The sequence below is a fragment of the Doryrhamphus excisus genome, linkage group LG18, assembly GCF_037039965.1.
Source record: "Doryrhamphus excisus strain RoL-2023G ecotype Guam linkage group LG18, RoL_Dexc_Guam_v1.1, whole genome shotgun sequence".
Lineage (NCBI taxonomy): Eukaryota > Metazoa > Chordata > Actinopteri > Syngnathiformes > Syngnathidae > Doryrhamphus > Doryrhamphus excisus.
This window is the reverse complement of record NC_136374.1, coordinates 17,471,277-17,498,823: the sequence shown is the minus strand read 5'-3', so window position 1 is coordinate 17,498,823 and position 27,547 is coordinate 17,471,277. Positions and strand designations below refer to the sequence as shown.

General features: G+C 43.3%; 1 protein-coding gene across 4 annotated transcripts; it reads left to right on the top strand.

Moving 5' to 3' along the window:
- The first annotated feature begins 701 nt into the window (after positions 1–701).
- LOC131105918 (vitamin D3 receptor B) lies at positions 702–26,804 on the top strand. Of its 4 annotated transcripts, none has more exons than XM_058054432.2 (10): positions 702–769; positions 5,045–5,118; positions 16,483–16,630; positions 17,541–17,671; positions 18,680–18,876; positions 20,134–20,233; positions 20,850–21,030; positions 22,405–22,556; positions 23,840–23,956; positions 24,338–26,804. In XM_058054432.2, the coding sequence occupies exons 3-10, from the start codon at positions 16,485–16,487 to the stop codon at positions 24,589–24,591; spliced, it is 1,278 nt and encodes a 425-aa protein (XP_057910415.1). In that variant the 5' UTR covers positions 702–769; positions 5,045–5,118; positions 16,483–16,484; the 3' UTR covers positions 24,592–26,804. The 4 variants fall into 4 exon arrangements, with proteins under 4 accessions (XP_057910415.1, XP_057910414.1, XP_057910412.1 ...); XM_058054431.2 differs by lacking the exon at positions 702–769 and adding an exon at positions 3,803–3,872; XM_058054429.2 differs by lacking the exon at positions 702–769 and adding an exon at positions 4,295–4,424.
- Positions 26,805–27,547: the final 743 nt, after the last annotated feature.

The window sequence follows — 27,547 nt, the reverse complement described above, 5'->3', positions numbered from 1 at the left end:
CAGAACAGCACCCCCACCTGGCTGTAAGAGGCATGTGCGTCAATGCACAACATCCGGTGCAGTGCAGGATGTATCCTGTTTGTGTTTGCTGATAGTAATGTAAATAACGGATTACATTATTTTACATTATGGTATTTTTTTATTATTATTGACTGTACAGAGGGTGGAATTGTCGTATAGGAAAGCTATCGTACGTCTGACAACGCTAAAAAGGCTGCTTTGATAACATCCATTATGACGTCACAACGACAAACCATGCTTATGCGTTTATTAAAAAGCGGACTCGAGTTTACGGCCAACCAGGACACATAAGTAAGAAAATATTGTTCGTTGGTTAATATTACAGTCAATTCATATAAATGTATGATTTGGTGCTGCCATGCACATAACAGCTAAGCAGATACAGATGTTACTGAGGGCCTTCACTCCAGCTGCTCTTAATGCAACTACAAGGCTGGGTTAGGAAATATAAAGTATGGCAGTCATATATACAACATAAGAAAGGCTCGGTTTGTGCAATTGCTGAATTATTAATTGTTACATGATGATATGCTTCCGATATATACAGCAGTACGGTAGTGTCCTACTATAATATTGCCTTGTGGTTACAGCACAGTAATCCATGTTTGCTAACACACGTCCAGCCTTGGGTGACTAACGCTGTCCTTCCTTCTCCCACCGGAGGAAACTAGCGGGGCGGATGAACGGTGCCGGTCCTCCCAGTCCGGGAAAGTCCGTGTTGCAGCTGTGCCCGGCCGGGCCTCTGGAGGTAAACATTTGAGCACCGATGTGAAGTGTAGGATTTCTTGGCGTGTAAATGAAAAATCAGTCAGCGTCTCTGCATTACATCTCCATCGTGTAACACGGTTTCAAACCTTACCAGATCCACAATCATGTCAACCAACCAGTCAAACAATTTAGCTTAAATTTTCCATACATGCCATGAAAAACACCCATATATTCCTGCTGCAAGGCATGCTGGGTACTCTTTCTCCCAATATTTTGCTGTTTGTCCCATTTTTACTTGATTGCAAAATATGTTGAGGAGGTCGTTGGAGAAGTTAAAAAAGGCAGCGTTCACTTCACATACTACCCAGCATGCCTTGTGGGCATTTAGAAAGAACAGTTGTAAGTTCTGTGTTATGTTTAGCGCTTGGCTGTTGATTCATGTGATGCATTAACTTGCTATGGATGTGTGGCATTTTCATTTTGTTGCACCGTGAGCAAGTATGTCCTTCTGCTTTGAACCCACTTATGTGTTGGCTCCTCCCCCTATTTTTTTTTAGCTTGCCCATCCCTACCTTAAGGTTTGTAGCAAATTAGCAAAGGTTTGTAGCAAATTTTGTGTCGATTCACATAAGATAAACACATTAAGATAAAGACTCTAATGCTAATGGTGGGTGTGTGATTAGGGTTTAATAGCCGCAGCGCCACCATGTGGTGCATTTGACTGAATAATAATAGCTTAGAAAACACAATGAAGATGCACCATGGGGTGTCCTCATTTTTTCACAACTGTAGGTATACGTAGCAATTTTGTAATGTCATAATAGATGGTTGTCTATACTAGCCGACTTTCATTATGCTAGCAATTGACATTGTCTATTTGTATCGGTGATGAGCGATGCGTTCGGGTGATGCTTGTGTGTTAAGTTATTGCTGTTTATGGCCTCACACCTGTAACTCATTCCGCACGATGACCTGTAATTGACAGCACCGTAAATCTGTTTGAATCCTGGACACCGTACAAATACAGCATGTGCAGTATTTCCACGGTGTGCGCAGTCTGTCCGTGCCGCAGAGGAGTACAAAAGTTAACTCTGGCTGGCTTAGCTTCAGCTGACCAAAAGCATGTGGCTCTCCATATGCGTTCCACTGTGGAGGCTATTCATGTCACAGTACAAATGCTGCCACGAATACAGATTCCCTCCGTTGAAGTGGGTCAAGTGTTTCTGATTTATGATTTCCACCCTCCTGGTTTTCAAACAGCAACCCAGTCTCTAAATGTGAGCGTCAGAGCATCTGAGGACACAAACGGGCTGAGCCCAAAATCCAAGCCCGACATGGATGTTACACAGCCAAATAAATCCCTGCCATGAGTTGCTTGGATCTGGCCCCCGGTGCCAGACTTGGACAAGGCCCAAGCCACAGGACAGGGATCGACAAACGCCGAGCATGAACCTAACACCCACACGCATGTAAACAGCCACTGTTAGTGAATCGGCAGCAGCTTCACATATCAGGGATGGGAGGGGGGGGGGGGGGGGGGCGGGGGTGTCGAGATATAATTCTGTGGTTAAGAGGGAGAACACGTGTACGTATAAACAAGTGCGTAGTAGATTAATTTGTGCTTGGATTGTGCGGTGTCACTGGCGTTGACGGGATTCTGCAGCCCCAGTGGGCACAAGATGTTGAATATTTCGGCAAAGTTGCTCGGAAAAGCAAATGGCTGACCAATTTACTGTTGCTTTAAAATGCAAAGCTGTGTTATGTACTGTAGATGATTAATGGAGGGACTGTACGTGCGTCTGTGAGAGTGAAAAATACCGTCTGCATACATAATATTATACCGGCACCTGTAATTCAATTTTAATTTAGATTTACATCCGAGTCATTGTGTTTGTGGTTGTAATTTAACGTCTGATAAAAGTTAAATATGCGTAAAATGTATGTCCCTGGAGCCTGTTTATGAGTTTATGAGCAACAAATGCGAGAAAATGGATTATCTCCGTCATTCCAAGGGAAGTTCAAAGTTCCATCAAGTTTGTCATCTACAGACGTGGGAGCTGTAAGTTGGATCGTTTTGTTTTTCTTCAGCGACTCGGCGACCCTAGCATGGTAGCTTGTTAAACTGTGACGCTATGCTAGTGTTGATATTGTTTGAGTTCTCCTGTCGTTTATGTTTCATTGTTGTACAGTATGTTGTATGTTATAACCAACATTTTGAATGTTGAATATAAACATACTATATAGGTGGCATCAGGAACAACATACTTGCTCAAGGTGCAACAAAACAAAAATACAACACATATAGCAAGTAAACGCATCATATAAATCAACAGCTATAACACATATATGTTAAAACTTATTTCCAAATGCCCGCAAGGTATGCTGGGTAGTCCAGCTGCGACTAAAATATGAACAATAGAATGTTGGATGTCAAGAGTATGTTAACTCTTCCTTGTTTACGTCTCTGATTACCTTCTCAATGTATTTTGTAATCTAAAAAAAAACATATTTAAAAAAGTACAATATTAGACCTTTAAGTACTACGTTTTTCCAAACTCATGGAATCTGCAGATACAGTCTAACTTGTCTAAGCGTGCAGCAGGAGTCCAAAAACAATTTCATATGGAAGAGGATATATGAAGCCGGATGGGGCCCTTCTCCCTCTCCCTTCCTATCTGTCGTCTTTACAGTGTTTTCATTACAGACACACCCCTGACCTTCATATAGGCCTCCTCCACTGGGCCTTAACTTCTCTCTCTCACACACACACACACACAAAGACATACACGCCACCATTTCCTCCATGCATGATGCACCACAGTTCCCATGTGCAACACGGCTGCGAGCGTGCAAATGTCATGCGAAGAAGTGAAGCGTGAATGCACACAATTGGAGCCGCAAAGCACGACAAAACGACAATATTGTCATTACGCCGTCCATATTCAGCCAAGTCACATGTGCTTTGCATCGCAAACATTTGGCAACGCTGCCGTCGTACAGCGGCATCGCCTCGCAGCCTCGCAGCCTCGCAGCCTACCAGTGCACTGCAGCGTGGACACACCCCTCCTCGCCTCCACGCCTGACCGCACACATTCGGAAGATGTCAAACAAACAATGAGGCGAGACGCATTCAACAAAACAGGGTGAGCGCAGGCATGTAGTGGGGCGACATCAACCGGTAACAACTGTACAATTATGTTTCATGTGTCCACGCAGAACGCCCGTCGCTGTGCGAACAAAGGCTCCGTGGGTGCGGAGAGACACATGGCCTAAATTGAAGCAAAGGAGTTTCCACGTTGTCGCTAATGATGAATGATGGTGATCCCGACGCCGGGGATCTCTCCGGCGATCCGCACTGATTGGAGGAAAAAACCATGTTGCTTTAAAGCTCACGCGGTCAAAGTTGTTTACCTCTTCGTTACCTCTGACGTCACGACACACCCCTGTTTCAATGGGTGGCTCGATCTATTGTGGACACCAAAACTGACCAATCGGAGCACGACTTTTCCGGAGCGTCACCAACCAGATCAGGGCCGAGCCGCATAGCGCGCGTGTGATTGGTTGCGAGGAATTTGTGGGCGGAGTTGAAAGCGCTCTTTCCCTCAGAGGCTCCGAGGAGGAGGCGGTGCATAACAAAAAGTAATGGCCATCTATTTGCTTACTGAAGAACCAGGGATATATGTCGTCGTACTACAGTAGGTGTTAATTACTTGTATACATTTTCGGGCGTCTGTATTTTCTCGGGGTGTTCGAACAGTTTTCCATTCGAACGCTCAACTCGCGCGGCCGTTGTCCACGCTGACCGAAGTTGGTGCGGCATTTGAGGGTTAAAGCAGCCAGCTAACCACGCTAGCATTAGCTACAACCAGCGCCGACGTCTGGAAGGGCGGACAAGTCGCTCACATTTGGGAGATTAGCACAACACAAACGTCTCGAACCTTCACGCTCAACATGGAGTGGACACGCGTGGAGACAGCCACCGAAGAGGATTAGAAAGCAACTAGGGTCTTAATGGGGGGAAAGTTGAGTTAAGGTATGGAAACTCGCATTGCACAAGATCAACGTTAAAAGTCAAGACTTGACTTATTGCGAAATCTGTCCACGGAGACAGCTCAATTGACACCAAACTTGTCTATTTATCAATATTTACCCCAACGTGAGGCAGCTAAAGGCGACATTACGGGTTGAACGATCATGTTGGTGTGTTTAAAGTGCAAGTAGTTGAGCGTTACATAAAGAGCCAATGGTGGACAGGTCCGAGGTAAAGCCTCCTTCACTGACCCGCCACATGCCTTCTTGCTTTTCTGTTGACCAGGATTAACATCTTGGGATAAACGGAGGAAAGCTTTCAAGTCGCAGCCATTGTTTAAGGGCATGCTAAAAGCTCAGGTAAGTCATTTCTATCATTTCTTTGTACATATATGTACAGTATTATTATATATAACACACACAATACATTTACATAATATACATATACACCCATATCGATTTCTTACTCGGTAGGGACATGCTGTGTGTAGATATTTGGAGGAAAAATATATCATTGGTAATATTAAAACAGTTGTTGTGGATATAGCTTTTGGGCTTCGGCACGTAATCAACAGTTATTATATATTATTATATTGTACTGTACGTCAAAGGTTGTGCCATCTTTTAGTAGACGTAGAAATGTCCTTTATCAGCCATGGAAGAAAATGAACAACCACTCAACCGATTTATTGTTTTTGCTTTAATTTAATTTAATGTAATTTTTTTTTAGAAAATCTGAGGACCTCACTATGGTCATCAGAACTTTTGTTTTGATTGTATTTTTGTATTGAAAGAGAAGCTGCCATAGTGGTGGTCTGTGTATGTACACTCCTTTCCAAAAGTTGGGGAACACCTGTAGCTCATCCTCCAATAGCTGGCATCGTGATGGTTGGCTTTAGATCTCGAAGTTCATAAAAACTCAAAAGAGGTGAATCGGTGGCTCCTCTACTGGCTGCATGTTGCCTCGGTTGCTTTTGGATACAGTAAACCAATCAGTGCATTTGTGTACTGTATTTTTTTTAAATGGCTTCCAGAGTGGGAAAATATGAAAATGTTGGCACGTCATTTCGAGCAAGCCACTTCTTTTTTTAAACGATGACATCAGCGACCCGTCATAATCACATGACCAGAAGTGAGCTTTGATGACAAACCAACATGCATCCTACTGTCCGTCCATCCATCCAGCCATCCATTTTCTATGCCGCTTGTTTTTACTGGGATTGGGGGGGTATGCTGGAGATATGACAAGCCTCCATAATAACTACCGCAGTTGACATTCTCTCCATATTTTCTTGTCATAAGTCTTCTCGAGTGTAGTGTCATGTGGTCCCGTCTGCAGGCTTTGTGTATTACATTGTTTTCACCAAGTGATCCATTCACGTCTTGATGCAGCTATTTACTCATCTGGGAGGGTATGGACGCCGTTTTTTTTTTCAACCTGCCCAAAAAAAAAACGTTCTGTTCCGTAAACAGTTGGGGAGAAAATGTTTAGTTCTTAAATGGCATCTATGCTATTGATCACATGTCTGTTTTTACACTCAAGTGACTCACTTTGACAACAAGAACCAGGTCAATTTATGATCATGTCAGAATTAAGAAAGACAAAAAGTGTCTTATGTCTTCAGCTAAATTTCTAACCATCCCACCCCCAGTCCACCCTAATCATTAGAAAGACTTCCCAAAGGCTCAAGTAGTCTTATCCATTCTAGCGACTGTATCCATTTCTCAGTGTTCTGCGTCTGTTTATGGCAAGGAGGATGTTGTTTTTATATGAGCCGCTTCATTCCCTGTGAGCGATGGAAAACATAAGGAATGGGAGCTCCCTTCCCGACATCATAGTTGTCTTAGGATCAACACTGACATGTGTTCGGGATTTAAATCACACCTCCAACCTGTATTACTTTAGCTGGAACTATAGAGGCCGTGTGTACACAACAGTGCTCTTCCACTTGGAACCCAGCAGTAGACCCGTACTGTCACCGTAGTCGCGGAAGAACAAGCTGCAAAATGGATCTTTTACCTGATTAACGGCTGTTGTTTATGGAGATGTGCATGGTGGGCATGGTACAGTCCATTAGCTATCCATACTGGGAGATACCCTCCCTTTCCCTCTTTTCGTGACGGTCATAATTGGTGGCTTCCTCTGACATAACGTATAGACAGAAAGAGGCCGTTGTGCTTAGCCGTAAAGAGCCACTTGTATGCACAAGCCACATACGTTCGGTTACCCTTGCAACTAATGAAGTGTTAAGTTCGCACTGATGTCTGGAGGTCCTCAATTTGCTCCCACGCTTGATGGCTTCTGGGCTAAACACATCACACAGGTTATATTTGTGGTAAATGACGAGCAGGTCAAGCAGAAGTAGTTCTTGAAAGGCAACACGTACGGCACGACTTGACTGATTGGATGTGCTCTGATAACTAATGCTGGAGAACACTGGGCGAAGTTCATCTTTCAACCGTGAGAATTGTATTGTTAAATCACGTGAATTTGAATTGAATTTATTCTGTTTTTTAATGTATACATTTATATTTCCACTCAATTTTGGGTGAATTGTTGAAGAATCTCTCCTGAATGTTGGAGCATTCTTGACAGTTATATAACAATGGACGTGCGCATTGGCATCCACTTCCCCCTAACATGTTCGTGGCCTGTCTGGTTGTGTCCAGCCGGCCCCCCATGCATGACCGTGTGTGTGCCTGAGACTGTGCATTCCCTGTCAAATTCAGCACAGACATAAACAGGACTCTCGGCCCGAGTGTTTGAGTGGGCTTCTCCCTGCCTTTCCCCTCTCCAGAGTCCAGCAAGGGGCCCAGCATAAGGGGGCAGGCTGCCGTCACTGCCTCCCTCTCCCCTTGCCGGCCAGCAGCGGGGGCCTGGGCAGGGGAGCGATTGGTGCAGAGACCATGGAGTTGGACACGGGACACGGGACCCTCCCACCGCCTTCCACCCTAGTTTAGCCCATCCTGTGTGGGGCACAGGTCACCTTGTCATGTGCTGTTACTGCTGCTGAAACATGCTCCCTGTGATCGCAAGAAAAAGCATGAGATAGACCCCATGGGAGAGGGAGGGGAAGGGACAGGACTGGACTGGACTAGTTAGCTTCTTTATTTATGTGCTTGACTACGTATTTTTTTCAAAAGACGTTAACTTTGACATTCCAAATATTGTTATTTTTGTGCCAACGTCATTCCGTTCCTTGTTTTCTGTGTTTGCCGTGCTCGACATGTGACTAAAAAGCCCATGTGTTTCCATTGTGGCCCACTTCTGTGCAGTCCGGGTCATTCCAGATCCGAATTGTTTTATGTATCCTCTGTACTCGGATTGACCTGCCCAAAGTATGCGCTAAAACACATCAACTTACGTTTTCCTCCCTTCGTTCTCCACAGCTTCCTCCCGCTTTTTTCCCTTTTAATTCTGTCTCACATTCTCCCCTTCTCGGAGGAACCTTTGGCAGCACGGAACAATTTTAGGACCATTTGCGGGATCGTTCATGGGATGTAGACGGGAGGATGCTCATTAGACTGTCAGAGAGGGCCCCTTTCCACAGCTTTATATCCCACTTCCGCCACCGTTACCGTTCTGGGTCTGGATGAGATTTGGACTTTGACTCCTATGTGGTCTAAAAAGTTAATTGCTGACATGATGATAGAATTTTTCATTTCATTTTTTCGTTTTTTTAATTTACTGCATTGCCCTCTCTCTTTTACACGTCTGTCTGGAATCTCCAAATGTATCAACTTTCCCAGAATTCTCAGTCACCCACGCTCCATTGAAATGCTCCACGTCTTTATCCCATTTATTGGCATGTGGTAAAAGTTGCAGTTAACGTTGATGGAAGCTAATGTTAACACGTTGGCGGGACTCCAGACCGTTTTCTCACAACGGCGGTCTCATTGTGTGCCTGTGACGAGGAAAGCGACCGGTGTTACTCACACACTCACAGACAATGGTGCTTCTGGAAATTGAATGGCAATTAGAACTGGCTACTACTGGCTAAGTGGCATTGGAGTCCTGCCATGGTCCACCTCGGCTCTTATTCTCTATGAATATCTCACTGCCACTCACACACATAGCGTCGTGCAGCAGCAGAAATAACCTGATTAAGTGTATTATTACATCATTCCCAGCCTGCAGTATTATTACCACAAAGTGTTATCTCATATCAGCGTTTTGAAACACATCCTCTGTTTGGATTGTTCTGCACCAAGTGTGGACTCATTAGCCACATTTCCAAAAAGCGGCACGGTTGGGTTCCATCGTAGTTGCCTTTCTATTATCAAAAGCCGTACGGGAAGGTTTCCAAGGTAGTCGATCAGTACTTCTGGCCCCCTGACGATGGGCACCAAATACAGTGAGGGGTGGAGCTGAGCACCCTGCAGTCCATTGGTTGGCTTTTGAACAACTGTTACATCCATGTGCAAATGGGTGTGTATTGTAATAGGCAAAACAGAAAATGCACATTTTCTTATAGCTTATACTTGTTAATGGTTTTATTTCATTTGAACATGCATCAGATTACAATTGAGTACTTCCCATAATCAGTTCCCATTTCCACTTGTCCAAAAGGAGTAGGAAGAAGCAAAGCTTATTAAATCCTACCATCCTACCCGTCCATCTGGTACTTTTACAATCAGTAACTGTTACATTTGTTCACTTCCTGCTTTCCATAATACAGTTTAAGGTTGTTGTTTTTTTTTTAAATAGTGTACCTCGTACCAAAGTACAAGGTGATATGACCATACAATGACATAATGGGTACCATAGTAACTGTCAATGTACCTGTCAAATGTACTTAGACTTATATTATACCTTATACTAATCACCTAGCCCCCAGAATAAAATTTAAAAAATTAAAAATTTTGATTTCAGAGTCCTGGCCTATTAATGAACTAAAAAACACAAATGTGGTTGCTTGGTTTTTCGCCCAGTACAATGACAGTGAAGGCTATCTAAAAATACACTTTTGTAAAATCACGTGTATGGACTCAGTTGGCACTATATCTATAGGGTGTGGGTCATTGTATTTTGAATATGCAAGACCTTTTAATATCAGTTGTATTTCCACACTCATGATAGTAATTTGATGGACTGATCTATTGAACCTTTAAGTTGGCTTGTATCTTTAGACTTTTAAACAGGAATGGAATTATTACGGTCCAATGTGCACATGCTTCGTAAGGAAAGTGCTGGACACTTAAAGGTGCGTCATAGATTGTATTGTCGAAGAGGTTAGTTAGGTTAGTTTCGATATCAAGTAAATGATGTGTGTATGAGTCATATGACCACATGACCAGTCCACCCTGCCTCCAAAATGTGCACACAATAGCTTGCAGGTGTGAACATTCCCCCACCAGCATCCTTTAGGCCCTCTTTTGTTCATGCAGTTGGACCCGTGCAAGACTCTGGACTACAGTGGATCGCTGCAGTACAGGTTGTGAGGTCTATTAACACCAGCAGAAGCTTAAAGCGTTGCTGTTGTGGATTGGGGGGCCCCATGGTGGCAGTTGGGTTATGGTATAGGCGGACATATGTTATGTTATGGACAACGAACACAAGTGAACTTATTGGTGGAATGTTGAATGCACAGAGATACTGAGATGATGCGGTTCTGAGACCTATTGCTGTGCCATTCATCCACACCCACCAGCTCATGTTGCAGCGGGATAGTGCACAGTCCTATGCTGCAAGGATCTGCACACAATTCCTGCAAGCTGAAAACATTCCAGATTCCCAATTCTTCCATGGCCAGCTTAGTGGGCACGTCACACGTTGAGCATGCTTGGGATGCTCTGGTATGTAAGAATGATGGCAGATGGTGGTCCCATCACATACTGACTGGTTTTCACTTTGTGAAAAATGTGTTGCGTTGATGTTTTTGTATCTGTGAAATATTCCATAAAATAAGGCAAACTTAGAACAGTTCAGGTCAATGATGAATATTTGACAAGTGCGTTGATGTCTGCTCTTAAAGGTATGGTGAAACATGACAATCAGTTACTCTTGGCTCCGTCTACATGCGCCACTAATCAGTGTTAGACCATTAATCACCCGTCCAAAAGCTTTAGTGCTTTACGCATGGTTGGTTTGTCACACCTTCAAATCCAACAGGGGACCCATTTTTAATCAGCTTCTCGAGTTTGAGATACACGTGTCATTTCAGCCCTGAATCACCTGAATCTCGTAGCACTTGTACTCGCTCAGCTAATTTGGAGCATAAAAGGCCGAATTTTATTTTCAAGCCTTCGTGGCAAATATTATTATTTTTGCAATCACAGCTCGTTCCTCGCCACATCACTTCGCTCTATCACGATTTTTCAACAGTATGTTGATTGATAAGTCATTGCTGTTTGGTGGTTGACTAGATTAGAGACTCGGCTTGGTTACGACTACGGTATGCATTCAGAAAGTACTTTGAAAAACACATTGTGCCATGTAGTATTCTACAGAACAGCAGTTTTTTAATCAGTGTGGAAAAAGCACCAGGTACTTATTAGTGCATGCAATATGGTATATAGTATTAAACCCCTCATATTCAGCAGGCTAGTTTACAAAATCCAAAACAAAAAACTCGAGTCTACTCTCTAATTTTCACAAACAGACACAGAAAATTCAAATGTACCATGCGTACTCTAAATTTGACTTCACCAAGAAAAGTAAATCACTTCTCCCCTTGATGCCTTGAGCCTTCAGGGATGAGACACATTTATATTTAGCCCGTAATTCAAGTGTCCTATGAATGCGTGTATATTTAGCCAGCTTTTAAACTTTCAAAACCAGACCTGTTTTGTTTTTGTTGATGTCTTGTCTCCTGGCCATGGCGCCGTGCCAGCCCCCTAATACGAGTCCCTCCCTTTCTATCTACAGCCGGGTACACTCGGGCTACGTGACCCAGAAAGTCACAAAGAGGTCACCCCTCCCTTGGCCGCGGTATCTATGTATACTTTCCTCGCTTCCCGTCTCTCCAGCATCCCACCCGCCCCGCTCGTCAATGGCCCGCTTCCCTCGTAAATCCTTCTCTCCTTCCACACGGCACTCACCGCCCTTTACTGTGGGCTGATGCGTTGTTCCTCTGCAGGAAACGGCCATTCAGAGGGACGGAGATGTGAAATAACTCGGTGGCAGGGTACAGGTGTAACACGGGCCATTAAAACCACGTGAGGTTGTCAATAGCAACACAGCGTGACCACAATCTAGAAAGAGTCGGGAACCTTTTTGGCTAAGAGAGCCATGAAAGCCAAATTAAAATAATTTCCATGAGAGCCATATCATATTTTTTTAAACACTGAATGCAAATAAATGCATGCATTTTTACAACAATTTTATGTAAGTCTCATAATACTGTTGTTATACTGAAGCTAATCAATAATTAAAATACCTTATTAATGGTACTCTCCACGTAGGCAATGTACAGTACTCCTCATCTTTCTTTATTTTTGCCATCTTCTTTGGCAAAAGTGTTTGTGCTAGCTAAGCGCAAAGTTCACCTCTTGACCACTCATTGACCCGGTAGGCTACCACTTTAGCCAATTATAATCGAGTATGGGCGGGACTACCGGAAGGACAGCCATTGCCGGTAGAAAATGTGCAGAAGAGGGATTAAAATACATACTAATATTTTGAATTTTTTATTTCTGTAATACTTAAGTTTTAAAAAATTATAGTGTTGAGAAAAGTATGAGATCCAGACGCAGACATGTGACCCGAGCCACATATGGCTATTGAGCCAAGGGTCCCAGACCCCCGATCTAGAAGGATGTGAGCTGAAGTGGAAAAACAAATATTGGGCAAATATTTGTCGTTTGATTTCATTGAACCAGCAGCACAACAGGACATGTTTGTGCTTAGTTTTAAGTGCAGCGGGTCACCCGAGGGTAAAGCTATGAAATCAGTTTAGCATTGCACCAGTGTTTTGGAAACGAGAGCACATTTAAGTAAACAGCAACTCGGTGGAGAGTATTTCACATAAACTGATGGAGTCGTCACAAATGTTGTGCTAGTGTAAACTTACACCTACGTATACGCGTCATGCGGCGCCCCGCTTCACGTGGCGAATAAGGCTATCCGTTTTTTTACTGGATGTTATCTACAAACTACTAGGGGTCAAGTCATATCTACGTTGTACCTATTTACTTTTTGGATGACATTTCTCAGCTTGTACAGATATTTGATGTATTTATTGTTGTTGTGATGAGCGGAGAGATTACCTGGAAGAAAAGCATGAAGTGCTGGTGTGTACCTGTGTGCACACACACACTCACCGAACCTGCAGAGATCGTTACAAGGATTTTCTATTTTCTACTTTTAAAATGTTAGTCATAGGTGAAATAGAAATGGAATGGACAATAAGACATGCCTTTATTAGTCCCACAAGGGGACATTTCAGTTTTACAGCAGCAAAAGTATAGCAGCACACAAGAATATAGTACAAAGCACACAAGAGCAGATAAAGAGAAATACAAATCAGAATTTATATTTATACTTCGATACAATAAAAACAGACAATTATTTAAAAACAAATAACACCCAAAATCAAGGTAACACGATAAAAACTTAAGCCAACTTAAGCTCAACTTTAAATTGGGACTCCCGTGTCAGGTTTTTGGTCAGCAGATCGGGAGAACATGTCATATAAATATTTCCTTGGGTAAACTGTAAATTCTACGGCAGCTTTTATCGGCCAGCCAACAGCAGAAAAAAAACGGACAGATTGAGAAAGAAATGAGTGAGTGAAGGTCCCGCGTACTCCAACAACAGCAGGCTTTGATTGATGCCGCCGATAGTCCTAAGCGCAGGGCATATTATTCAAGAGCGGTAAGTCAGCGGAAGCCGCACTGCTCCGAGCTGTTTGTTTGCTGTATTGCATGCCTGAAACTGGAATGAGTACAGATCTGGTCTAATAACCCGATGAATTATTTAGAGCCCCCTCTCAATACAACCGTGCATTGAGTGTAATGGCCTGTCAAGGCTCAATGGAGGTGCGGAGAGGGCTGATTCCACTCGTTGGTCACTGATGTTTGGAAGGTGAATGAGCGTTTTCACTTGATGAGTGGCAGTGGCTGCTGAGAGTGGCTTACTTAGTGGCGTGATTGTATTTATTATATAGGATGAAGACCTATTCCATCGTAACACGATAAATGAATCTGTGGGCTTGTGGACTGTCTTGAATGGCCAGCTGTGTTTCCTGCGTTATTATTTTGTTGATACAACACTGGCATGGAAACAGGAGTTCAGAACATTTAGGGAGATATTTGAACGTCACATTAAAATATTTAAAAAATGCCCAATACAGACGAACCTTGGTTAGCGGATGCCCCAGTTATCACGCTTTTTGGTTAACGTTGCCCATCCATGATGTCATCAGCAGTTGACTCTGTCAGTCTCCAGAACGTTAACACAAAACAATTTTTTACAGTTTTGCAATTCTAGTTGTGAGTAATGAAAGGGAAATGAACATTCAGGTTTGCTTTCAGCTTCACCGAGTACGTTTACAGGATTTGTTTTTCAAGTATTGCTGTGTACTGCTATAAAGTTGTGTGCCACGCGGTCCAGTGAATTACATCTGTGGACCTCTGGTTTGAAATATGACCTTTGTTCTTACAAAGGGTGCGCTAAAAGCCAACTGGGAGAAAAACAGCCGCATTCTGAGAAAAATGAGAGTAGCAGACAACCTTGCTGGTGTTTTTGCTAGGAACTAATAACAATAAAAGAAAATGTAGCAAGTTTGTCATGTTTCAACTTAGATTCAAGCCATCATGTCTGCACATTTTCCATTCCTGTGTAATTTGAAAGTCAGATTTGTGTTTCCTCTCCATTAACTGGCATGAGCTCATGTTTTTATGTGGCCAAACAGGCTTTTTCCATCAACAGTCTGTCAATAGTCTATTGTCATCCTAGTTATGTTGTGTGTTTTTGCTCAGGCCCACCCAAAAATATTTGCCTGTATTTTCTGCATGTCCAGCTTGCGGAAAGAGTCTTTCTCACTTAGCGCCCTACAACGTCGTCGGATCATTTGTTGTTGACTTTGAAGCCAGTGGTTCCCGGATCCACAACACAAACCTGGTGTACAGGCTCGAGCCACGTCAGGCCCGCAGCAGCAATGCAATGAATAAACGCAATGTTTTGCTGTATTTCTTTTAGCGCTCTGTTGAAATAAGATCTACGTGTCCTCTGACTTGGAACTGGCAGGACAGAATATTTCTATAGATGTTCTGCTCATATTCACCAGTTGGAGGAACAGCAGGCTTTTTGATGGAAGTCAATAATGGCGTGATCGGTCTATACATTTTCAATTATTCATAAGGGCCCTTACCCCTCCAGCAGTTGGTTTGTGACTTTGTTGAGGTTTGTATCTGGTTTAGTTAGACGCCTTTCCCTTTCTTCTCCATTTCCTCCCTCCATCTGACCCGCTTTGGCTCTGCAGTGGAAGCAAAGAAAATAGCAAGAAAGGCGCTTTGTGGAAAGGACAGTGCGTATTTGTTTAAGAGGATGCTGGGCTTGTGGAGACATGCCTTTTTGTTTTCTTCACAAGGCTGTTTACTGAAACGGACACCCAAGAGCCACGCGTAATCACAATTAAACTCTTAGCATTTCGGAGTGGGACACGGGTTTTTGTCTCTGGATCTTTTTGGGACACAAACACTGAGGTCAGGCTAGAAACTGTCTTTCGGAAGGGACAGGATAGGAATTTTCTCCGGTTTTGTGGGGAAAAAAACAGATGCTAAAACACAGACACGTTACATGTATGAAGAAATGATTACATATGATTGTTTTTATATGGTCCATAAAAGATAAGTAAAAAAACAACAATGTATGAACTGTTTTTAAATGGTCCATAAAAGATAAGTAAAAAAAACAGCAATGTATAAACCATGTATGTTGCACTGTTGCGAGTCATGATCATAAAAGAATAATCATTTTAGTCATACTTTTAACAGAATAAAGGCATTCTCCTATAAGAGCCATGTACATAACTTAAGATGAAGACTGTTGAGGATGTAGTAAAGTTAGTCTTTAGTATTATTAGTTGTTTCGGTGTTGTTGTGGGGTCTTTTGTGACCCCTCGGATGATTTTGATGGGCTGACCACTCCTGGGAAGTGTTCCATATTTTCGCCATTTGTGAATAATGTCTGTCCTTGTGATTCACTGGATTCCCAAAGCTTTAGAAATGGCTTCATAACTAACTTTTAGCAATCACTTTTTCACACAGGGACATCTAGGTTTGTTTTTTCTGCCTAACTAATTCATTCTGTTAAAAAAAGCATTTTCTGGTCGGTTGTGATGACATTGACTAATGTTTAAATTTGTTTGATGATTTTGAAACATTTAAGTGTGACAAACATGGTAATGGTAATGGTTTTATTTCATTTAAACATGCATCAGATTACAATTGAGTGCATCCCATAATCAGTTCCCAGTTCCACATGTCCAAAAGGAGTAAATCCTACCCCTCCATCTGGTACTTTTACAATCAGTAACTGTTACATTTGTTCACTTCCTGCTTTCCATAATACAGTTTACAGGTTTTTGGGTTCTTTAGGGTTTTTTTTATTTTTTTATTTTTTTGCAAAAAAAGAAAAGAAATCAGGAATGGGGCAAAGGCATTTTCACAACATTGTATATACATATGTTCTATTTTTGCATAACTATAACAAGCTTGACATTTTTCACATTTCTTCCTTGAGTTCACATTTACCATCTTTCTCTTTCTTCTTCTCTTCAGTGATGGAGTCCACCGTCGTGAGTACGTCCACCCTGGCCCCCGATGAGTTTGACAGAAATGTGCCGCGTATCTGCGGCGTGTGTGGCGACAAAGCCACCGGCTTCCACTTCAACGCCATGACCTGTGAGGGCTGCAAAGGTTTTTTCAGGTACACGCCCGCCAATGCTGGTGATGTTGCAAACACACTGACGTAAGCCGACACGCAGGGTACACTTAGCTATGTCCTGTACATGCGCGCTGCGTGTGCTTTTTGTAGCAGCTTTTCCATCCTGCTGAGTAAGTAAGTATGTTTTCACATTAGTATGCATGCACAGGTCCTGCATATGCAGTGCAAACACCATCTCTTTATCTCTCTCACACACACACACACACGCCATTTACCTACCTACATAAGAACACATGCAAAACAGCATCTATTTGCACATTAATAGTCAGCAGGAGGTAGCTGCTATTTATATTTCTTCATTCGACATCCTAATGCAGTACATCTATATTTATATAAAAACTGTGTTGGCCGTGTGCTGTGATGATGCCCAACCGGAAAAGATGACATCCGTGGTTGTTTTAGCCACTCTCCTCCTTCGGCTGACCCTTATTTGAACTTTCACCAAGCGTGTCTGTGGTTTCTGCTGCATCTGTGTTCTGATGCATACGTCCCCCACCCCCACCCCCACCTTCATGACACTTTGCATCACCCTCTGCCAAGATTGGCCACGCACTTCAAAATTTCCTGGCATCCATCTACTGTGTGTGTGTGTGTATATATATATATATATATATACGGCCGTATGACTTGCAGAACCACTTGAAAGGCAAACAATTTCTGCAGCTGCGCTGTAATTTGTTAATGTCAAACATCACCGCACGTGCTAGATTCCATAACATAAGTACAGTTTCAAACATGTCTGGACGTGTACCCTCAGCATTTCATGTTTCCTAACGTACTGTAACCGTTGCAGGAATTCTTGGAATGTGAAATGACCATTTTTTCTGTCATCTGACAGCCATTTGTTGCATAAGCTGTAATAACAAGTTTAAAATGTTTACACCGAATGTAGGCGCAGTATGAAGCGCAAGGCCTCCTTCACGTGTCCCTTTAACGGCAATTGCACCATCACCAAGGACAACAGGCGCCACTGCCAAGCATGCCGGCTCAAGCGCTGTGTGGACATTGGCATGATGAAAGAGTGTAAGTATGACCGGTGACCCAAATAGCCGCTAGGTATGACGCTAACTTTACACGACATTGCTGTAAATGTTTATGACGCTGATTGCCGTGCTTTGCTACGTAGTCATCCAATTAAAATGTTCCTTTGTGCTGACTGGCCATCAATTTACAGACCGACAAACAAATACCCATTGGGGGGATGGAGGGAGGGGGCGGGGGTCTGGTCCTGACATAGCTTTTTCAAATATGGTATTACGTAATATTTGGACTCGGGTCAAGTATCTTTGGGTTTTTGCCCCCATTAGAGCATTAGAGTGTTGACATGTTTGAACAAGTGGAGCCACCCCGCATTGTAAAGACTAATTATTCTCCAGCTGAAGTTCAAACACCTGCTGTCGCGTACAATCCACAAAGGCCTCTTCTTTCCTTCAAGCCCTCTGTTACCTTTTCAAGGCGTGTAAATAGACCTTACGTCTTCATTTGTTTTCTCGTATCCGCGTATTGTCCACGGGCCTCTTTTATGCAACGGCCGTACAGTTCCAGCTAAAAATGTTTCTCTGTTAATGTGCCGGGAAATTCCACGAGAGGAGCGGCGTGGACGCTGTGATTGTGCACGTGAACAGTGGGGCCAGAGGCCTTCGCCGCCGTTGCTTTGCAAAAACAGCAACATGTTATTGACAGCCAGCTCGCTGACTCTGGCGCTCTCTGGCTTTCTGTGAGCTAATTCAGTGGCTGGAACAACAAGGAGCCGACAGAACAAAGACAATGTTCTCACTTGTTTGCTGCAGCGGGGGTCTCCATATGGATATGGTCTCCTCCCACTCTCTTCCTCCGGAGAACAACACCACCTCCGCCCAACACTATATTGACATAGCTGTCAATATAGAATGTGGAATATAAGTCAATCATGAAACACACCTTATGGATTTGGAGTTAAATGTTGCATTTACACTCAATCAAAAGCAATATGATTATAAAAAAAATACATTTTAACTGTGTTTGCTTTTTCTCTCCCACCCCCCACCCCAGTCATACTGACAGACGAGGAAGTACAGAGGAAGAAGGACTTAATTCAACGGCGAAAGGACGAGGAGGCCCAGCGCGAAGCGGAGAGGGAGGCCCGCCGGCCTCGGCTCTCCGACGAACAGAGTCAAGTCATTGCCACGCTGGTGGAGGCGCACCACAAAACATACGACGACTCCTACTCTGACTTCTGCCGCTTCAGGGTTTGTCTTCTCACTGGATCCAAATAATGACACCAAACAACAACAACAACAAAAACATTGTAGTACTTTACTGATGACACATTCATGGAACAAATGTAGTACATTGCAACCGGTAAAGTTAAAAATACAGTTTTTAAACCACAAAAGAGCCCGGTCAGCTTTTTCTTTGGCTTTTATGTGTTTTTATGCTGTTGTGGATGCCACTACAAAAGGACACCCGTGGTGACAAAGCAAGACAACAGAAATTGAAGTTATTGTGACATAGGAATGCTTGGTGCACAACCAAAGGGAGCTGCCTGAGTCACTTAATGACAAATAATCATGCAACCATCATTCAAATGAAATTATGCTTTTCCTCTTTTCTCACCTAAAAATGTTATGATTTTTTATTCTCATGTTGCCAACGATGCCAATGCGTCACATAATGACTTTTGTGCATTTGGAAGTGAGCCCTGAAGCAGTTTTAGCACCAAGTTTTACTGACGTCGCTGCAACCCGGCCTTCCTTATACACTAGGGGCTGCAGATTGCCTGCCCCAGTAAACACGGACCTGCGTTTCTGATAGTCCTCGGAAGCGCTAGCAAGTGTGACCAATCACTGCGATGTGAGCTCGGCGGGAGTAGGGCTGGGGGTGGAGGAAATCCAAGAAAACACTGGTGGAAGAGGTGCAGAGTCTAGAAGATCTAGAAAGCGTTCTGTCCGGGTTATCGTGAACATTAAAACAATTTAATGTACAGTATATAATATTATTATAGTAATAGAATTATTGTTATTAAACTCAAAACTCATCTCTTTGCTAAAGCATATTGTTAGATCTGACCCCTGATACGCTCATATGTATCAGAAACAGATCTACCACTATCCCTCTAATCAATCCCAAACCCAAACGGTCGAGAAGAAGCATCGGACATAAGGCAATCAAACTGTGGCATCACGCTTTCTTGCCTTGCAGCAAGTTGGTGAAAGCCAGCCTTGTTAATCCCGCAGAGCACAAATAAAGCCAGAGAATCAACATCAACCGAACTAGTAATTATCATGTTGAGTGCTAACAGGCTTCGCAACATAAACACTACTCTGGTGCCATCCATGTGCCGGTGATACAATTACAGATTGCTTTTGCAGCTTGGATGATCGGGTTACAAAAAAAAAAACGTGACAAGCATAAACACTGCATTTTTACAGCATTTCTCACAAAAGGACTAATTTATCATTTCTACAAATGTGTGATGTTTTTCTGTGCTCTCCTCTCCCGTCCAGCCTCCTGTTCGTGAGGGCCCGGTCACACGGAGCGCAAGCAGAGCGGCTTCTCTCCACTCTCTGTCGGACGCCTCCTCCGATTCCTTCAGTCATTCTCCGGGTGAGAGACTCGCACTATGAAATACCGGAATCTCTGAAAATCAACATTGGCTGCGGGGTGAAATCATGCAAATAGACTTTCCAGCACAGTTGCCTTTTAGAAGCAAATAAATCCCCATGCAAGAAATATAAAGAAAAACACACAAGCACTTATAATTATGTAGTGTTTTTAGAAATGAGAAATATTTATACTTGACTAAAGCCATCTATTTTTCTCCCATTTTGCTGGCTTATATAATTTGTTGTATGGCTTTACTGAGAATCCAAAGGAAATCCCGCGAAGGCCTCGTACCCTGCAGACACTTGACGCCTGCTCGTAAACATGAGTTCATTAATGCATCTGTCACTAATGGAGCACACACAGCGAGAGGCACGGTCACATGGCCCCCGTCCAGCGGTCTGCACAGGCAAATGACTGAAAATAACCCCCGAGATGTTTAAAGGCTTTGCATGTTTTGAAGGCTGTCGTCCAGGCATTCGGCTCCTTCCTGTTCTCTGTCATCCATGTTCTGTACTGTCAGATCTTTAGCTTAGAAGATGGTTGATTTTATCATCTTGTCTGATTCGCTGGACCTTATTCGTGTTGTCATTTTTGATCTGAATTTTTCTCGTTTCAGAATCGGTAGATGCCAAAATGAACTTGAACAACTTGTTGATGATGTACCAAGAGCAAGGCAGCAGCCCCGACTCCAGCGAAGAGGAAGGTTCCAGCTTCTCGATGCTGCCCCACCTGGCGGACCTGGTCTCCTACAGCATCCAGAAGGTTATCGGCTTTGCCAAGATGATCCCAGGCTTCAGGTATATGCAAACTAGCGTCGGAATTCACCTTGTGTAACTGGCACAATGGTCATGTTACTTTTGCTCTCTAGTAAATACCTCTTCTAAAAAAAAAAAGTCAAATGCCATTGTATTGTAATGTCAAGTGTATTTTACTTTTTTTCCCGGGCTTTCTGGTATACTAGTGACGGACAAGATGAAAAGTGAAACGATAACCATAGAACAGTACCACCTCAGTACAATAAGTCATCGATTATATACACTAATTACTTTTACTAAGTAGCTACAACGTTGAATGAGAAATGTCTTAAGCAGTTACATGCCAATCAAACAACCCCAAATCTCTGGATTTTTTATACCGCCTTCCCACAGACACTCAATTACAGCGGTATAAAAACAGGCAATTTTTTGCATACAAAATGCAAAGCAAATTAATGACTTGTGGCAAATTAATATGTATTAAAATATCATTTCTTGTAATGTAAAAAAAAAAAAAACAACAAATCTGTCCTGAAATTTAGCGTATTCCTTTTTGACACATGCCACACACCCCTGCAAAACGTTTAGTGGAAATCTGTCCATTTGTTTTTGCGTAATAATGCTGACTCACGAGCTGGAAAAATTAGGGAATGGAAAAAAGATGTTCACTTGAGAATAATGGCCACTGCATTAAAAAAAAAATGCTATCAAATAACTTCTGTCTGCACCACTTTTTATATTCACTTGTCATTAGTCACATTTAGTTTCATACGCAGCAAAGGTACGACTTGTTTCTGCAGCGACTCTCAATGTCACTTCCTGTTAAACGTGTTCATGTGTCATGTGACTCGGACAGGAAGACTATCCCATTGATCACCACAGCACCTTCCTATTTCTTACCCCCGACAAACACCGGGAGAAACATGTCATGTCTTGCGGTCACTCCAATGTCAAGGCTAAAACGAGCCGGGGCCTGTATTTCCGGAAAGTTGTCATTCCCGGTGGCAGTCAATGATGGATGCGGTTGGATTACCTTTGGAATGTTTGTTCACTTGTGCTTTTCTCGCTTAAGCCCAAACCTTCAGTCAAGATTTGAAGGTTCCAGCAAGTGTCACATTCTATTTCCATTTCTTCGACATTCTAGCTCATTTCATAACACGACTCCACGCGGGAGTTTGTTGACAGCGCTTAACGCAAGTTGGATTTAAATCATCACATGATGTTTCCATAAATCCGCCATGTTTAATCCATCTTGCACAATGCACACCTCATGACTGTAACTGATCTTTAATGACTTATTATGCAAGCGGCTGCATAAGTTTATGTATAATATTTAAGTATCACGTCATTTCCCACTTGGTTTTTTAAACTATTTTTTCCGTTAATTGTTAGTTTTATTTCTTCCTTCTCTCGCAGAGAGCTGACCGCAGAGGACCAGATCGCTCTGCTAAAGTCCAGCGCCATTGAGGTGATCATGCTGCGCTCCAATCAGAGCTTCAACCTGGAAGACATGTCATGGAGCTGCGGCGGGCCGGATTTTAAATACCAGATCAGTGATGTCACCAAAGGTCAGTCTGAAGGCTGCCGCATGCACACTCGACATTGCACAGACCTGCCCCCCCCCCCTACTTCTATTTAGCATTTAGCTAACATTATGTAGACTAGACATGTGCTACATATGAAACTGTCCTAAGATCGTCAACAAAATGGCGGCGCACACATCCATAGACCAATGAGTTTATTGTATATGTTTCAAAACAAAGCAATGCACTGTTATCTACAGAAGCACCTGCAGGCACTTTGCCTCCCAAACGAGATTCCTTCTTGTGGGATCAACTGAGGAATTTCTCCGGAGACTGGAGAGGCTGTATCTCGACTACTCGTGTTCAAGTTGACCTGAACATGAGTGATTTATGCACACAATTCCCAAAATGAACTCACACAGCATGTATTTAGATCTACGGTAAGCTAGGTCCATGAGGGTTACGGTCCAAGACCACCTGGGACTGGTGAAAAACTACAAGTTGGGAATCTTTTAAATATGTCTGTTTTAGACGCTTGGCACATCGGATCACTTTATATTTTGTCTTTTCAGGGTGGCTCTAATATTCCTCCGTCCTAGTGTACCTTATGAGAGGGACAAAGAATTATCAACATCAATCAATCAACATCACCTTTTATGGATTTTGTTTTTTTTTCATTTTTTTTAACAGCGTATGCAGGAGAAACCGTGCATTGTGTTCTGTGTCCTAATTAACCAAGGGACTGTAGACCATTGTCAATCACTCTCCTCCACGCCGTGTCGCTTGTTGTTTTTGATCGCTAGAAAACAGCTAGCACGGTACACTGAACTACCTACGAAAACCTACGAAATGTTCTGCACTCAAAAGTTAAAAGATTCTAACCCTCACACAAAAAAAGTTGCACTTCTGGACATGCTGAAGGAAAGTAGAAGTTACGCTGCTGTAGGACGCCATTACGGAATAAATTAGCCTTGGGTTCATCACATAATAAAGGAGGTGGAAAATAGAAAGACAGCAGCGGTAAGTTTTAACGAGGATACAAAAACGCTACACCGCAGCAATGCCAGGACGAAGAGGCACGGTCAGAGGAACTGTGAAATACACTTTTTAGTCACTTTTAATTATTTCTTGGTCTGCCGGGTCTCCTGACTGTATGGCCGACATGCTAACCACTCGGTCACCGTGCGGCCGCCTTACAAATATAATCATTGTAATTATTATAATAATTGCAGATTTGACCTACTGCTGGTTATTTTTGGACCCTACCCCGCCTGCAATAAATGAGGGACCCCTGTATACAGATTGTGTGTGCTACGTTTCTCCTGCAGCCGGCCACACTCTGGAGCTGCTGGAGCCACTGGTGAAGTTCCAGGTGGGCCTCAAGAAGCTCAACCTGCACGAGGAGGAACATGTGCTGCTGATGGCCATCTGCTTGCTTTCTCCAGGTACTGCACCCCCTGCCGCTGGGGGTGGGGGTGGGGGGGGGGGGCACAGGCTATCATTTCTTCCAGTCTTTATTTTTGAGTTAATAACACAATAATTGCATTTAAACAAGTGAATATTTTACATCTAGTATTTGTTGCAGAAGGTGTAGTGCATGTATTATAGTACATGTGTAGTTACGCAAGGAAGCATATATTATGTATATATATATATATATATATATATATATATATATATATATAACTAAGCTGAAGAAGCTCATTAGCATTGCATACATGTGATGCATCTGATCTAAAATGAGTCAACCGCCATGTCTTCACAAAACCTGATGGCCATCTCCATCTTCAGCTTGTATAACAACCAAGCCGTACTGTCTCCTCCAGACCGCCCAGGCGTGCAGGACCACGCACGCGTTGAAGCCCTCCAAGACCGGCTGTCCGAGACCCTGCAGGCCTACATCCAGCTCAACCACCCCGGAGGAAGTCTCCTCTACGCCAAGATGATCCAGAAGCTGGCCGACCTGCGCAGCCTCAACGAGGAGCACTCCAAACAGTACCGCTCGCTCTCCTTCCAGCCCGAGCACAGCATGCAGCTCACCCCGCTGGTGCTGGAGGTGTTTGGCAGCGAGGTCTCCTAGTGGGGGGCCGCACCCATGAGGGTAAAACGAGAAATGATGATGTCCTAAGTGGACGAAATTGAGTTGTGAAGTGGAAGTGCGTGTGTGTGTGTGCGTGCGTGTGCGTGTGCGTGTGCGTGTCTCCCTAAAGAAGTCTTTATGGAGAGCTAGCAGATGTTAAGAGACCGTAAACAAGGGAACTACATTCAGTCCAACTTAAGCTAAACACTCAACTTCTGCCTATTTACCGTGTTTTTGTCTATTTAAATCAACGCTGCTTCAGATGCCTGGACATTTTGTGTGCACGCAACCCGTGTGCACACAACAACACACTCAGTTATTCATTTAGCCATTCCGTTGAGCTACCTCTTCTTTTTTTACCGGGGTTCTTTTATATTTCCATCACTTTGTGTGTGAAATAGCAACTTTGCAACGCTTTAGATACCGTACCGACGACATTTTATTTGATGGAATCAGTGCCTCTGCATACTTTACGTATAAGTTCAATGCTGCGTTACGTCGGCGTCGTCTGCTCCTCTCCGAGACGCCGTCTGTACCGCACACGGGCGTGTATACCGACCTTCATGTCTCACCAAAGGTGTCATCATCTACCTTGTGTCAAATCCGGCTTGCCGCCAACCTAGCCGACATGCTAGCAACGTTTCCGACCGGCCCCGACGGCCCGCGAAGGAAAAGGGTCAGCATTTTCGGGTTGGACGGGAGCGTAGTCTGGCAGTTTAGTTTTGGATTTGGGTTTGAGAACCAGCCACTAAATGTGTTTAGCTACTATTTTTTCCTTAAACTGCAAACTGTCAATCAAAGCGAGCCGACGTTGTGGCTTAGTTTGTTTTCCTCACGCCCGCTCCCCGTTATTCCCCGTTTTATTCCTTGTAAATAGCTAGCACGTGTATCCCAAGCACTGTTATATCACCTTTTATTCAGCCTATGTACGGATATACATGATCTATATATCGCAGATTTTAAAGGGCTAAAATGCCAAATCTAACTGGAATATTGAAATGAGGCCTGAATTGTTAATATATACCATCCTTGGAATTTGGCATACAAATGGATGTAATTGCTCTACCATTTTTTTTTTATTATTATTAATATTTTTGATGTCATTTCATCTTTAAAACAATTCCATGAATTGTTCGTCCTCGGAATACGTGTGAACAAAGCGGATGTTAAGTTCCGGGAGCTGCTTCGGACCTCCAGTGTATCACACCCTTTCATTGCTGACTGGGAAGTGAATTACATAAGAATGTGTGTGGGGTGGGGGGGGGGGGGGGGTTGTTTGGACCCTCGGGATGCGTGTTATGCAGCCCCCTGGTGGCGGCATGGTGTAAATACCAGGTATAGTAACAGTAACAGATACAATATGTAGACTTGGGTCTGAACTACAGAGGAAAAGGGTATTACTTATTCATTACAGTATTTTATTTTATTATTATTTTTTTTTACAGACGTTGGAAATGTATTGACATGTTACAAGTACTTTACTGACACGATATGTTAGGTCCCGGCGATTGTTCTGTTTTGTTTCTATGAATCAGTATTTCCTTTTATGCCGACAACACAACAGTAATACTACCAGTAATACTCCTCAGCTTTAAATAGATATTAATACACCCATTGATGAGTAGTCGTGAGGATCAAATATTACTTCACAATCTATGCCAGATCATTGTAAAGATGTACAAAAAAAAAATAATATGCAAATGTGTGTTTTGTTTTGAATGAAAACGGATCAACTCCAGCCGAGTTGGATCGGACTAAACAGGGAGCGTTGGTATTCGACACACTGCCAAAAACTTGTATCATATTTGGTTAGATGATTTTTATGTATATTCATGATGGAAGATGAATTCCAATATGAAATATGAAATATATGTACATACGTACATACGGTAATATGAAATCCTTCTAAAGCCATACACTGCTAGGCCTTCCGTCACCAGGCCTTGGACGGTCCTCTGGAGAACTCTTCTGGCCGCCCGTGCGGGTCCAAGATGAGTTCTTATGGCTTATGAACCCCCCAGCCCCCAAGATGGCCAACCGTTTGGATTTACGGCTGACCTCTGACCTGTTGGTCGCTCGGTCGGTTGGACGAAATGCCGCGCAGAACGTTTTTCACCACGGCGGCCGCTGTCTTAGCGTATCGTTCCTCCCTGCGATCACATGGTCTCGTACATCTGCTGTGATTGGCCCGTGCCAGACCCGTAGCGCTTCCCGCGACATCGTCTCGGGGCGACACTCGAGCGTTACGCCTCCGAGAGCGCCGTCGCTTTCAACCGTGCCGCCCCGAACCCGACTCACCAGCAGGACCGTTCTGTCACTGTGGCTTTAGTGCAACATCTCCTGGTCACGGATCGTACCAGTCCAGCCTGAGTCCATACGTTCCCCTCTAGACCTTTATTAGGATTATCCATGTGAACATCTACACCACATCCATGTGACAATTGGATGATTTTTGGCTGCACCGCTTGTTTAGTACCGACGTCAGGACGGACGTATGATGTACTCTTTCTCAACGCTTCTGTACGTACGTATGTAGGAAGTCACACATTTCTACATACGTACATACGGTACTTCTGTACGTACGTATGTAGGAAGTCACACATTTCTATATACGTACATACGGTACTTCTGTACGTACGTATGTAGGAAGTCACACATTTCTATATACGTATGTACATACGGTACTTCTGTACGTACGTATGTAGGAAGTCACACATTTCTACATACGTACATACGGTACTTCTGTACGTACGTATGTAGGAAGTCACACATTTCTACATACATACGGTACTTCTGTACGTACGTATGTAGGAAGTCACACATTTCTATATACGTACATACGGTACTTCTGTACGTACGTATGTAGGAAGTCACACATTTCTACATACGTACATACGGTACTTCTGTATGTACGTATGTAGGAAGTCACACATTTCTATATACGTACATACGGTAC

Bases quoted from the DNA above. Each gene is read 5' to 3' on its own strand.
- LOC131105918 (XM_058054432.2), top strand. From the start codon at position 16,485: ATGGAGTCCACCGTCGTGAGTACGTCCACCCTGGCCCCCGATGAGTTT. The intron at 22,557-23,839 runs GTCAGTCTGAAG...TTTCTCCTGCAG, and splicing joins GATCAGTGATGTCACCAAAG to CCGGCCACACTCTGGAGCTG. The intron at 23,957-24,337 runs GTACTGCACCCC...TGTCTCCTCCAG, and splicing joins CATCTGCTTGCTTTCTCCAG to ACCGCCCAGGCGTGCAGGAC.